This window comes from Mya arenaria, chromosome 4, assembly GCF_026914265.1.
Source record: "Mya arenaria isolate MELC-2E11 chromosome 4, ASM2691426v1".
Taxonomy (NCBI): Eukaryota; Metazoa; Mollusca; class Bivalvia; order Myida; family Myidae; genus Mya; species Mya arenaria.
In genome coordinates, this window is record NC_069125.1 from 75,946,989 (window position 1) to 75,961,503 (window position 14,515).

General features: G+C 33.1%; 1 protein-coding gene across 2 annotated transcripts; it reads right to left on the bottom strand.

Moving 5' to 3' along the window:
• Nucleotides 1–804: 804 nt before the first annotated feature.
• LOC128232762 (meiotic nuclear division protein 1 homolog) lies at nucleotides 805–13,216 on the bottom strand. 2 transcript variants are annotated; one of them, XM_052946491.1, is made up of 6 exons: nucleotides 13,149–13,216; nucleotides 11,142–11,207; nucleotides 9,010–9,183; nucleotides 8,394–8,501; nucleotides 8,004–8,163; nucleotides 805–1,029 (listed from the first exon to the last, which is right to left on the bottom strand). In XM_052946491.1, exons 1-6 carry the CDS (start codon nucleotides 13,149–13,151, stop codon nucleotides 923–925), a joined length of 618 nt encoding a protein of 205 aa, XP_052802451.1. In that variant the 5' UTR covers nucleotides 13,152–13,216; the 3' UTR covers nucleotides 805–922. The 2 variants fall into 2 exon arrangements, with proteins under 2 accessions (XP_052802451.1, XP_052802450.1); XM_052946490.1 differs by lacking the exon at nucleotides 13,149–13,216 and adding an exon at nucleotides 12,274–12,443.
• Nucleotides 13,217–14,515: the final 1,299 nt, after the last annotated feature.

Here is a 14,515-nt window from a genome sequence, read left to right on the forward strand (position 1 = left end):
GTTCCAAACTGTAGGATGCTTGGTACATTCATGCCATTTAACTAATGATAAAAAGATCATAAAACAATGTTATATTTCTGATATATGTATTGTATAATTGACTGTTGTTCAGTTTACAGTGGGTTTATTTTTCAGGTAATGAATGTTTTTACATCACCGGTCTGATTTTGTTACTGCATTACATAGTACTGTATCTTGGCAAGTGAAAACATATTTTGACATGTTCATTGTACTAAGCTTTTCTACAAATGTGGACATTTTCTGGGGAAAAATAAAATGCAAATGTGGATGTTTTGTTTGTTTTTTAGCTCGACTATTCGAAGAATAAGGAGAGCTATACTACTCACCCAAGCGTCGTTTGACTTAGAAATTCTGGTTAAGGTTTTGCATTTAAGCACACATAGGTTAATATCTCAGCAACTACTTGATGTATTGCATTGAGACTTAATACAATGGTACTCAACCATCCAACCTACAATGCTAGTTTGCATTTAAAGCAAATAATTGCCCTTTATTATTCAACTCAGATATTCTGGTTAAGGTTTTGCATTTAAGCACAATTTTGGAGCTACGTACATAACAATTTTTCAGACTATTAACACTAAATGAAGAGAAAAATTAAATGTAAAAAAAGAGATTCTGGAGTGACTGAGTTGTTATCGTAAACCTGGCCAAGATATTGCTGACCAAATTTGGTGATCATTGGACAAAGGCTTTTCTATAATTAAAGGGGGATAACACTCGAGTGATTCGAGCAATATTTCTGGTAAGCCAACTTTTCTGCATGCAAAGAAGAAATTCTGATTGAACTCAAACATGATACTTTCATTTATTTGTACATAACACTGTAATGAACAAAATGCACACAAATAATTAGATATCTAATAATAACAGTTAGTGGTTTGAAACATACAATGTGATTTTATTCAATGTAGTCTAAATCTTCTGGGATTTCAAATTGTTTGTTGATGACGGACTCATCAAACGAGAATTTTTTCTTTATCCAGGATTTCGTTGAAAATATATTATCTGGAAAAACACAAAAACAAATATTTCAATTTTCCAATATTGTAATAAAAACTGTTTTACATCACAGACAATTTATTTAACCAACTGAATGAGTGTTTTCTAAATACTTACTGTATTGATTTAAAACCTGGTACCAAATGTTTCCCATTTTATAGCTGTTTTGATGAAATAAAAAATTATATTAATTATATAAATTATATAATGTTTAACTGACAGCATGCAGAGGTACATATTTGTTCCAGTCTGAATTCCCATCCCTCGATGGTAAGTGGTTGGACATGTAATATTCATGTGACTTGAAGCTTATCCATTAAAACAACATTAAAACACACACAATTTTTTTTTATAACTGTTTTCTTTCTAAATAGAGTTTGGCCAAACTATACCAGTATTCCATCAAACCTACCAAGCACATATCACGCGGGTAACAGTTAAAATTTAACGGCTAAGCATCTGAAGTTTTGTCGCATGGAAGCATAGATAGAACTGCAGTAGAGTGCTGTGATATTATTAATAGAACTGTTGTATTGTCACATGATAGTATCTATATTTCTGTAGTACCAGGGTATTGTCAGGTGATAGTATCTATAGTACTGTAGTATTGTCACATGATAGTATCTATATTTCTGTAGTACCAGGGTATTGTCAGGTGATAGTATCTATAGTACTGTAGTATTGTCACATGATAGTATCTATAGTACTGTAGTATTGTCAGGTGATAGTATCTATAGTACTGTTGTATTGTCACATGATAGTATCTATATTTCTGTAGTACCAGGGTATTGTCAGGTGATAGTATCTATAGTACTGTAGTATTGTCACGTGATAGTATCTATAGTACTGTAGTATTGTCACGTGATAGTATCTATAGTACTGTAGTATTGTCACGTGATAGTATCTATAGTACTGTAGTATTGTCACGTGATAGTATCTATAGTACTGTAGTATTGCCACGTGATAGTATCTATAGTACTGTAGTATTGCCACGTGATAGTATCTATAGTACTGTAGTATTGCCACGTGATAGTATCTATAGTACTGTAGTATTGCCACGTGATAGTATCTATAGTACTGTAGTATTGCCACGTGATAGTATCTATAGTACTGTAGTATTGTCACGTGATAGTATCTATAGTACTGTAGTATTGTCACGTGATAGTATCTATAGTACTGTAGTATTGCCACGTGATAGTATCTATAGTACTGTAGTATTGCCACATGATAGTATCTATAGTACGTAGTATTGTCACATGATAGTATGTATAGTACTGTAGTATTGCCACATGATAGTATCTAAAGTACTGTAGTATTGCCACGTGATAGTATCTATAGTATTGTCACGTGATAGTATCTATAGTACTGTAGTATTGTCACATATTAGTATCTATAGTACTGTAGTATTGTCACATGATAGTATCTATAGTACTGTAGTATTGTCACATGATAGTATCTATAGTACTGTAGTATTGTCACATGATAGTATCTATAGTACTGTAGTATTGTCACATGATAGTATCTATAGTACTGTAGTATTGTCACATGATAGTATCTATAGTACTGTAGTATTGCCACGTGATAGTATCTATAGTACTGTAGTATTGCCACATGATAGTATCTATAGTACTGTAGTATTGTCACATGAAAGAACTGTAGTATTGCCAAGTGATAGTATCTATAGTACTGTAGTATTGCCACATGATAGTATCTATAGTACTGTAGTATTGTCACATGATAGTATCTATAGTACTGTAGTATTGTCACATGATAGAACTGTAGTATTGCCACGTGATAGTATCTATAGTACTATAGTATTGCCACATGATAGTATCTATAGTACTGTAGTATTGCCACATGATAGTATCTATAGTACTATAGTATTGCCACGTGATAGTATCTATAGTACTGTAGTATTGCCACATGATAGTATCTATAGTACTGTAGTATTGTCACATGATAGTATCTATAGTACTGTAGCATTGTCACATGATAGTATCTATAGTACTGTAGTATTGCCACATGATAGTATCTATAGTACTGTAGTATTGTCACATGATAGAACTGTAGTATTGCCACATGATAGTATCTATAGTACTATAGTATTGCCACATGATAGTATCTATAGTACTGTAGTATTGCCACGTGATAGTATCTATAGTACTATAGTATTGCCACGTGATAGTATCTATAGTACTGTTGTATTGCCACATGATAGTATCAACATTACTGTAGAATTGCCACATGATAGGCCTGTAGTTTTGCCACGTGATAGTATCTATAGTACTGTAGTATTGTCATGTGATAGTATCTATAGTATTGCCACATGATAGTATCTATAGTACTGTAGTATTGCCACATGATAGTATCTATAGTACTGTAGTATTGTCACATGATAGTATCTATCGTTTTGTAGTATTGTCACGTGGTAGTATCTATAGTACTGTAGTATTGCAACATGATAGAACTGTAGTATTGCCACGTGATAGTATCTATAGTACTGTAGTATTGTCACGTGATAGTATCTATAGTACTGTAGTATTGCCACATGACAGTATCTATAGTACGGTAGTATTGCCACGTGATAGTATCTATAGTACTGTAGTATTGCCACATGATAGAACTGTAGTATTGCCACGTGATAGTATCTATAGTACTGTAGTATTGTCACATGATAGTATCTATAGTACTGTAGTATTGTCACATGATAGTATCTATAGTACTGTAGTATTGTCATGTGATAGTATCTATAGTTCTGTAGTATGGTCATGTGATAGTATCTATAGTTCTGTAGTATTGTCAGGTGATAGTATTGATAGTTATGTAGTATTGTCATGTGATAGTTCTGATTGTAGTATTGTCATGTGATAGTTCTGATTGTAGTATTGTCATGTGATAGTATTGACAGTTCTGTAGTATTGTCATGTGATAGTATTGATAGTTATGTAGTATTGTCATGTGATAGTTCTGTAGTATTGCCATGTGATAGTATTGATAGTTATGTAGTATTGTCATGTGATAGTTCTGATAGTTCTGTAGTATTGTCATGTGATAGTAATGATAGTTATGTAGTATTGTCATGTGATAGTATTGATAGTTATGTAGTATTGTCATGTGATAGTTCTGATAGTTCTGTAGTATTGTCATGTGATAGTATTGATAGTTATGTAGTATTGTCATGTGATAGTTCTGATAGTTCTGTAGTATTGTCATGTGATAGTATTGATAGTTATGTAGTATTGTCATGTGATAGTTCTGATAGTTCTGTAGTATTGTCATGTGATAGTAATGCTTGTAGTTTTGTCATGTGATAGTATTGATAGTTGTGTAGTATTGTCATGTGATAGTTCTGATAGTTCTGTAGTATTGTCATGTGATAGTAATGCTTGTAGTTTTGTCATGTGATAGTATTGATAGTTATGTTGTATTGTCATGTGATAGTAATGCTTGTAGTTTTGTCATGTGATAGTTCTGATAGTTCTGTAGTATTGTCATGTGATAGTTCTGATAGTTCTGTAGTATTGTCATGTGATAGTTCTGATAGTTGTGTAGTATTGTCATGTGATAGTTCTGTAGTATTGTCATGTGATAGTTCTGATAGTTGTGTAGTATTGTCATGTGATAGTTCTGATAGTTCTGATAGTTCTGTAGTATTGTCATGTGATAGTTCTGATAGTTGTGTAGTATTGTCATGTGATAGTTCTGATAGTTCTGTAGTATTGTCATGTGATAGTAATGCTTGTAGTTTTGTCATGTGATAGTATTGATAGTTGTGTAGTATTGTCATGTGATATTTCTGATTGTAGTATTGTCATGTGATAGTTCTGATTGTAGTATTGTCATGTGATATTTCTGATTGTAGTATTGTCATGTGATATTTCTGATTGTAGTATTGTCATGTGATAGTTCTGATAGTTGTGTAGTATTGTCATGTGATAGTTCTGATAGTTCTGTAGTATTGTCATGTGATAGTAATGCTTGTAGTTTTGTCATGTGATAGTATTGATAGTTGTGTAGTATTGTCATCTGATAATAATGCTTGTAGTATTGTCATGTGATAGTATCTATAGTTCTGTAGTATTGTCATGGGATAGTATCTATATTTCTGTAGTATTGTCATGTGATAATATTGATAGTTATGTAGTATTGTCATGTGATAGTATCTATAGTTATGTAGTATTGTCATGTGATAGTATCTATAGTTCTGTAGTATTGTCATGTGATAGTATTGATAGTTTTGTAGTATTGTCATGTGATAGTATCTATAGTTATGTAGTATTGTCATGTGATAGTATCTATAGTTCTGTAGTATTGTCATGTGATAGTATCTATAGTTCTGTAGTATGGTCATGTGATAGTATCTATTGTTCTGTAGTATTGTCATGTGATAGTATCTATAGTTCTGTAGTATTATCACGTGATAGTATCTATAGTACTGTAGTATTGCCATGTGATAGTATTGACAGTTCTGTAGTATTGTCACGTGATAGTATCTATAGTACTGTAGTATTGTCATGTGATAGTATTGACAGTTCTGTAGTATTGTCATGTGATAGTATTGACAGTTCTGTAGTAGTGCCATGTGATAGTATTGACAGTTCTGTAGTAGTGCCATGTGATAGTATTGATAGTTATGTAGTATTGTCATGTGATAGTTCTGATTGTAGTATTGCCATGTGATAGTAATGATAGTTATGTTGTATTGTCATGTGATATTTCTGATTGTAGTATTGTCATGTGATAGTATTGATAGTTCTGTAGTATTGCAATGTGATAGTTCTGCTTGTAGTATTGTCATGTGATAGTTCTGCTTGTAGTATTGTCATGTGATAGTAATGCTTGTAGTATTGTCATGTGATAGTAATGCTTGTAGTATTGTCATGTGATATTTCTGATTGTAGTATTGTCATGTGATAGTTCTGATTGTAGTATTGTCATGTGATAGTATTGATAGTTATGTTGTATTGTCATGTGATAGTTCTGATTGTAGTATTGTCATGTGATAGTATTGATAGTTATGTTGTATTGTCATGTGATATTTCTGATTGTAGTATTGTCATGTGATAGTTCTGATTGTAGTAGTGTCATGTGATATTATCTATAGTTCTGTAGTATTGCAATGTGATATTTCTGATTGTAGTATTGTCATGTGATAGTATTGATAGTTATGTTGTATTGTCATGTGATAGTTCTGATTGTAGTATTGTCATGTGATAGTATTGATAGTTATGTTGTATTGTCATGTGATATTTCTGATTGTAGTATTGTCATGTGATATTTCTGATTGTAGTATTGTCATGTGATAGTATCTATAGTTCTGTAGTATTGTCATGTGATAGTATCTATAGTTCTGTAGTATTGTCATGTGATAGTATCTATAGTTCTGTAGTATTGTCATGTGATAGTATCTATAGTTCTGTAGTATTGTCATGTGATAGTATCTATAGTTCTGTAGTATTGTCATGTGATAGTATCTATAGTACTGTAGTATTGTCATGTGATAGTATCTATAGTTCTGTAGTATTGTCATGTGATAGTATCTATAGTTCTGTAGTATTGTCATGTGATAGTATCTAAAGGTCTGTAGTAGTGTCATGTGATAGTATTGATAGTTATGTAGTATTGTCATGTGATAGTTCTGATTGTAGTATTGTCATGTGATAGTAATGCTTGTAGTTTTGTCATGTGATAGGATCTATATTTCTGTAGTATTGTCATGTGATAGTATTGATAGTTCTGTAGTATTGCCATGTGATAGTATTGACAATTCTGTAGTATTGGCATGTGATAGTATTGATAGTTCTGTAGTATTGCCATGTGATAGTATCACTAGTTCTGTAGTATTGTCACATGATAGTATCACTAGTTCTGTCGTATTGTCACGTGATAGTAATGCTTGTAGTCGTGTCATGTGATAGTATTGATAGTTGTGTAGTATTGTCATGTGATAGTAATGCTTGTAGTTGTGTCATGTGATAGTATTGATATTTCTGTAGTATTGGCATGTGATAGTAATGCTTGTAGTTGTGTCATGTGATAGTATTGATATTTCTGTAGTATTGGCATGTGATAGTAATGCTTGTAGTTGTGTCATGTGATAGTTCTGATAGTTCTGTAGTATTGTCACGTGATAGTAATGCTTGTAGTCGTGTCATGTGATAGTATTGACAGTTCTGTAGTATTGTCATGTGATAGTAATGCTTGTAGTTGTGTCATGTGATAGTATTGATATTTCTGTAGTATTGGCATGTGATGGTATTTATAGTTCTGTAGTATTGTCATGAAATAGTATTAACAGTTCTGTAGTATTGGCATGTGATAGTATTGACAGTTCTGTAGTATTGTCATGTGATAGTTTTGACAGTTCTGTAGTATTGTCATGTGATAGTTCTGATTGTAGTATTGTCATGTGATAGTATCTATTATTCTGTAGTATTGTCATGTGATAGTATTGACAGTTTTGTAGTATTGTCATGTGATAGTTATGATCGTAGTATTGTCACATGAAAGTATCTATAGTTCTGTAGTATTGTCATGTGATAGTATCTATAGTTCTGTAGTATTGTCATGTGATAGTATCTATAGTTCTGTAGTATTGTCATGTAATAGTATTTAGTATTCTGTAGTACTGTCATGTGATAGTATTGACAGTTCTGTAGTATTGTCATGTGATAGTTAGGATTGTAGCATTGTCCGTTATAGTATTCATAGAACTTAAGTTTTGTCAGCTGTGCATGCGTGTCCTTCAAATTTGTATTTCAATCTTGTTACAAATGCTATTCAAAATCAACAACTTGGATGACAAGATGTAATCTTTCATGGTCTTAGTTTTGCAATTGTGAACCCATGTACCAATGTTTCACAGATTTGTATGGTTTACAAGTAATAGCCATCATTTAAGTTTTTTTCCCAATGACCTCCATGACATCAGGGCTATGAAAATACCTCAACTTTTTCAAGATGCATATGATCATGTTTACCTGTCCACCGATTTGCTGCCTCCCTAGCGATCTGTGAGTTTTGTTTGACCTCCTCCACAACCTCTTGGTCACACTCTCGGTAACGCTCCAGCTCTCCAGCCAGCCGCGACCTCTCACTTTCAACAGCACTTAAGTCTGTCAGAATCTTTGTTCTGTCATCCTAAGAGGAATGGAAAAATAAGCATGCAGTTATTTTTTATAAGAATTCCATCTTCTTTCTCTCAAGCAAGATATACTCAAGTCTTCTGTACAGAACATGATCTTTAAGTTTTAAATAGTATGTTTGGTCGACATGTGGAGTAACAAAACGCATGATTAAAATCAAACTACAAGCCTTGAACTTTTGTACTATTAAACTAAAATACAGCACATAAAGCATCTGTTCCCAACCGATTCCTCCTTGCCAAGACTGGCCTGCTCCACTGCAGCCTTCAATGCCAAATGCTTCTGGGTCATATCTGCCAAACGACCCTCGAGATCATCAATCTTTCTTTGACGCTGTGAGAAAAAATGATGATTTTAGATCATGTTGTATTATAAAAATGATTGATCATATCATTTGGATCACCAAATAGCCTAATGGACTGAAAGCTTAGGTTAACTGTTTGTTTAAGTTATGTTGTACAATTTCTATTTAAAAAAGCATCATGTAAATACCATTGAAATATTTTATGTTATTGTGTGTGATGATCAGTTGTGGAAAATTATTACCTATTATCGCTGACTTTTAAAGCAAATGATCTTTTTTTTTGTCAATATTAGATCATCGTTTAATCGCTGTCAATATTAGATCATCGTTTAATCGCTGTCAATATTAGATCATCGTTTAATCGCTACATTATAAAAAAAAATCATGTTTTTGTATTAAATGAACCACAAAAATCAACTTTATTCTACATATAATAATTTATTCCATTAAAAATATTATTTGAATGTGATAGGCTGATAGTATATAGCAAATTAAGTAATATCCTCTTCATTTGCTAAAAACTAAAGCACTTCATACATTCTGACTGGCCTTGCTGGGAAAGGCCCAGAAGTAGACAGAGGTGCCCACTTTGTCTGTGTCGACCATACCATCGTCCACCAGGCTGGTGAGGATGTCCTTTACAGACATTGAGGTGATCCCTTTCTCCTTCTGACACTGCCGCTCAAGTTCCTTCAGCTGGAAAAAGTCTTTCTGAAAATACAATAAACTTATTACTTATCATATCATACATCTAGGACCAATAAATAGGTATCACACATAACTTATGGGAACAAAATATGCTGTAATTGATTTTAAACATACCAGTTAGTGTGATCGATATTGAATGCACACATGATGTACAGCAGCTGCAGTTTTAAGTACCTTTACTAGAATGACCATAAATTTATCAGTTTATTTGCGGTTTATTCAAACTATAAATTTCTTGAACGGTAAAATGATTTGCTTTCTTTTAATACAATTTGATCTTCAAAAGCAAAGATGGTGAATTTTATAATAAAAAAGCTCCAATGGTTGGATGATCGGTAGGTAACTTAAAGCTGCACTCTCACAGATTTACCATCTAAAATGATTTTTACAACTTTTTTATTTTTTGTCTCAGAAAGAGCAAATTTTTGCGTAAATATCTGCAAACCAGTGATATAAGATTGCTGAGAAAAAATCAGATCGTAGATTTTCAAATTTCCGTTCGAAAATTAATGTTTTATGAAAAATGCATAAAACATCAATTTTTGAACTTAAATGTAATAAACTGCAATCTAATTTTTTGTCAGCAGTCTTATATAACTGGTTTCCATGGATTTTCGCCAAAATTGAAACATTCCAAGACAAAAAATAAAAAAGTTGTCAAAACGTTCAATCTGTGAGAGTGCAGCTTTAAACAATGTATTCGGATTTTTGATATATTTTAAAAAGTTGGACAAAATGGTGATGTTCTTCATTCAGGAGGTTCACTATTTGTAAATAGAAACTCATTAGGTTCATTTTCTGTCGAAACTCCTGCGATATGCTATAATTATGACATAGCTACCAAGAAGTGCATTGTTCTTGTACATGTACTAAGTTCTCCATCAGAAATGAGCCTTTTTGTCAATGTCAAACACTTGGCATGACAAATTGGACATGTTACTATAAGCTTATGGAATTTCACCTTAATTAATAAGTCCAACCAAATGGACGCATTTTTTTACAAACAGTACATCAATAGAGGTTAAAGTGCTCCTTTAAACCAGTTCCTATATGATAATGATGCTTATTTCTTCAGTTTTTTTTTTTGCAGTCAAATTAGTCACATAGACTTGGCGTGACTGTTTGATCACATAAAGGTAAGTTTATAGAATTTTATTTGATTAATATCATCATCATATTTGTTCATATCATTACAATTAACACGCAAGCAAATGTAAGTGTGCACTTTCATGTTGTATTTATACTCACTTTATAGGTTTGTGTTTCTAGAACATTGTCGTTTGGGCCCTTGGCTTTTGCCTCAAAACAAGTTTTATTTTTGAATTTTCGACTACTGGGCTTGTCCCTGTAGTTTTTATGCTATTCTATTATATACATATATATATAATAATAATTTAAACAGCCTCCAATTTAAAGCATCCTCCACACTCCAGCGTATCATAACCTATATGATACCCTGGGCAAATCAGCTGTAAAAGTCTCGTACTCATAAAAATAAATAAGGTGAAATCCAGCCACTTGATTGTAACATGAGACACACCTCATGCTGTGCGGATATGGCCGAGAAGTTACGGATGTAATCTTGGTTCGAAATAATCCTATGAGATCACGGCTTACAAATCGTTTTAGGCAGGATATTGTTAAATATGTTGATAGCTCTTCACAAAAGAATTTTTTTCCATTTTTTATTATTGGCTATTTCACTGGTCGGAAAATGCTTATGAATATTCAAGATAAACAAAGTTTCCCTTGCCAATTTATTTATGATACGCTGGGGTGCAGACGATGATTTAAGGCAACATTTTATTTTATTTACCATACCTGACCTTCTGCACAAAAGCATTTTCATTTTAAACAAAATAACCCTTAATAAAACCCGAAGATAAACAAATGGCTGGTAAATACTAGTAAAAGTGATTATTCTCAAATTGGTATTTTGAAAAGTATACGATACATTTTACCTTTTCATAGAAGAACTCCATCATTCTGTGCCGTTTTTCATCAACACTCAATCCTTTTTTCTTCGACTGAAAACAGAGAACAAATCCAGCAAGAGCTGTCACAGAGACAACACACTTGACTATTTCACTGCTTTAAACTAGAATTTCTAAGTCCAATAACAAAGAGCCATACTTTGCATAATATGTAATATGGAGTAATCTACCTTGATTATTTAAGAAGGTTGGATGGTTGATAACCCTTGTATAAAGTCTCAATGCAATACATTAAGTACCGTAGTTGGGGAGAAATGCAAAACCCAAACAGAAATTCTTAGTCCAATAATGAAGAGCCAAAATTTACATTACCGGTATACAAAACATAGAATTACTTGATTAAAAAATAAATAAATTGGTAGTAGTGGGGTGAGAACCCATGTTGCTACTGTAAGTGAAGAAAATATTAGATAACTGGAGCCTTTACCACTCAGCCACAAGGACTTATACAATAGCTGAGATATATTTTAATCTTTATCAAGTACATTGGGAACATAACATGATTGTATCCATCAACCAATCCCACTACATTAATTTGCTGAAGTGCATTACTAACGGTATTTAAAATTGAGGTCTTTAAAGACAATATTTGAGCAAATATCAATATTTTTTGAAAGGTTCCAGCAGTATATGTATCTTAGTTATGACAATTCTTATGAATTGCCACACTAACTAAACACATTTTGTTTTGTAAAAAGTGCACTATGCACACCATGAGCGAGTCCTATGACCAAGAAAATAATTTGTGCTAGTATATGACGGATATAATTTAAACAAAACACAATTTCTTTAGTATAGTACCGCAGAACTATAAACGATATATATAGGTCCTTAGGTCCTCCATATAGGTCCTTGAAAGTATTGTTTTCATTTCTAAGGCTTAAATGAACACACAAATAAATATCTTCTGAATGAATAAAAGTAAACAAAACAATGAACCAAACAAGTACATGGGTTTTGTAAAGGCAGAAAATATAATGGACAGGAAAAGAACATTTCCAGATATGTTTAATCTTTAACAGATTCTGAAAAGGAGTTCAAGTTCCCTTGAATGTTGAAATTCTTAATGATAAAGTGTAGTAGCTACTTAAATACTGACCACAATAATCCGCATGTTCATTTGGTTCCCTTTATGCACCAGTCAATTGTAACCATGCCCCCCCCACCAGGTCCGGGGGAATACCGGGGATAGCCGGGGAAATGGGCCATGTTTTTACCTTCCCGGTGGCCCCACAGTGCTGGGTGAATGCAGTGGTTTTGTCTTCGCGCCAAATATAGCAGGGAATGGGCCTTACCTTGAGTCCCTGGAGTGCGGGGACATTTGGCATGGGTTTCACCAGCAGTTCGTCCCCGCAGGGAAGGGAGTTTACCCGGGCTTTGCTGGACCAAAAGTCAAAGTCCCCGCTATTCCCCGGACCTGGGGGGGGGGTGGGGGCCGTGGTTACAATTGAATGGTGCATTACGCAGAGTCGCTAAAACAAAATCGTCAAAGACTCTGAAGCGGCTAATAATATGGACTACTGGTACCTATGCACCAGTCAGTTGTTGCAACGGCCCCCTAGGTCCAGGGAATAGCGGGGACTTTCACTTTCAGTTCAGCCAAGTCGGGTAAAATCCCCATCCCTGTGGGTATGAACAGCTGGTAAAATCACTGCCAAATCTCCCTGCACCAAAGGGACTCTAGGTAAGGCCCATTTCCCGCTATTTTGGGCGCAAAGACAAAACCACAGCATTCACCCGGCACTGCGGGTCCACCTGGAAGGTAAAAACACGGCTATCCCCGGTATACCCCCGGACCTGGGGGCCGTGGTTACAATATTGACTGGTGCATTAAATACAAGCCGATGAGCTTCCAATATAAAGTATTTTTTTTAAATAATTTAGATTCTATACAATATATATGTTCTTTTTTATTTAAAATTGAAAATAAATGCATAAACAATGAGTGCAAAATAATGAATAAGTAGATATTACCATCGTTATTAAATTCAACTGTCAAAATTTCCCGCGTTTTGCTTTTATTACAAATCAATTTCTACGTACATTTGGTCATAACGTCCAAGTTTGATATAGTCTACAACTGTCTTTAGTGGTTAGACAAAATTTTCTCCGCATAACATTACGTTTAAGGGACGATTTCATCTACACATGAAAATGTCTCTTATTGTTGAAGATAATTCTTGACATCAACTGGCGTAATCCAATTAAACAATTTGTATTCAAATTAGCTACCTAGAACAAAAAAAAAAATGATCGAAAAGGCTTTTGCTGATTTTGAGGAAGTGTTTGAAATGTAAATTTTATTTAAGTGTCTTTATTTTCATGGATTGCTGCATTGTTCGCATTTCCTTAAGAAAGATGTGACTTTATTTCTCATGACCTTAAATTACTTGTTATGTCTCTCATTATCAATGTCATTCCTTTTTCGGATAGCCTGCTTTATTTGTACCTGCAATGAACCATTCTGGCTAATGGTTATATTTAAATGGTCTTTCTTTCATTTCATTGAGCGTGTATATTTAGGATACCATTTAATATATCATAAAACGCAAAAAAAATATTAATTTGGATAAGTCATATTTTTGATATGATACATATCAGATTTTGCAGCAGGATGATTTGAAAAAAGACTCGTCAAAATGGTTAAATGAACTGAAACAGAACGTTTTGAGTCAACTCCTTGCTTTCACTGCGCAACTCGACCTTGTTAAACAAATACCCAAAGAGTAATTTATTTTACAGCATGGAACACAAAAAATCACTAGTATAATTATGATAAATCATAGCTGAGGATTTGTCAGTTACACGAGGAGGAGATTTGATTAACTATTTAAGAAATAATTTTGAAAGCAATTCATTCCAAATTTGCATTTTGAACAATATTGAAATCATCTACAATGTGATATTAGTAGATTATCTTATTAAGATGCATAGCAAGTACATTTATACAACCATTTTTTCTTTGCGGTAGACGGATATCAATAGCAGCACTTTCTAAACAGGATATTAGCAACATCTTTTTTCATTCCATCTTTTAATAAAATATCTGCATTTTTTGGTATTTTGGCAAGACTTACAACAATTTCTCTAATCAACATGCAGTTATAACACATGTCAATGTATAAAACAATTTTGCTTTTTAATAGTTTTGGACATTTTTTAAGTACATATATTATTTTTCGCTTAAGTGATATATGGGAATAGACGTTCATCCTTATACTATTAAAGTAAATTCTGGAATCTAATATTAAATGCGTGTACACGTCCTCTCAAACATTTATTGTAAGACAATAAAAACACTTTGAAATAGGAACTATTCATACATTTTCATGTTGAAAACA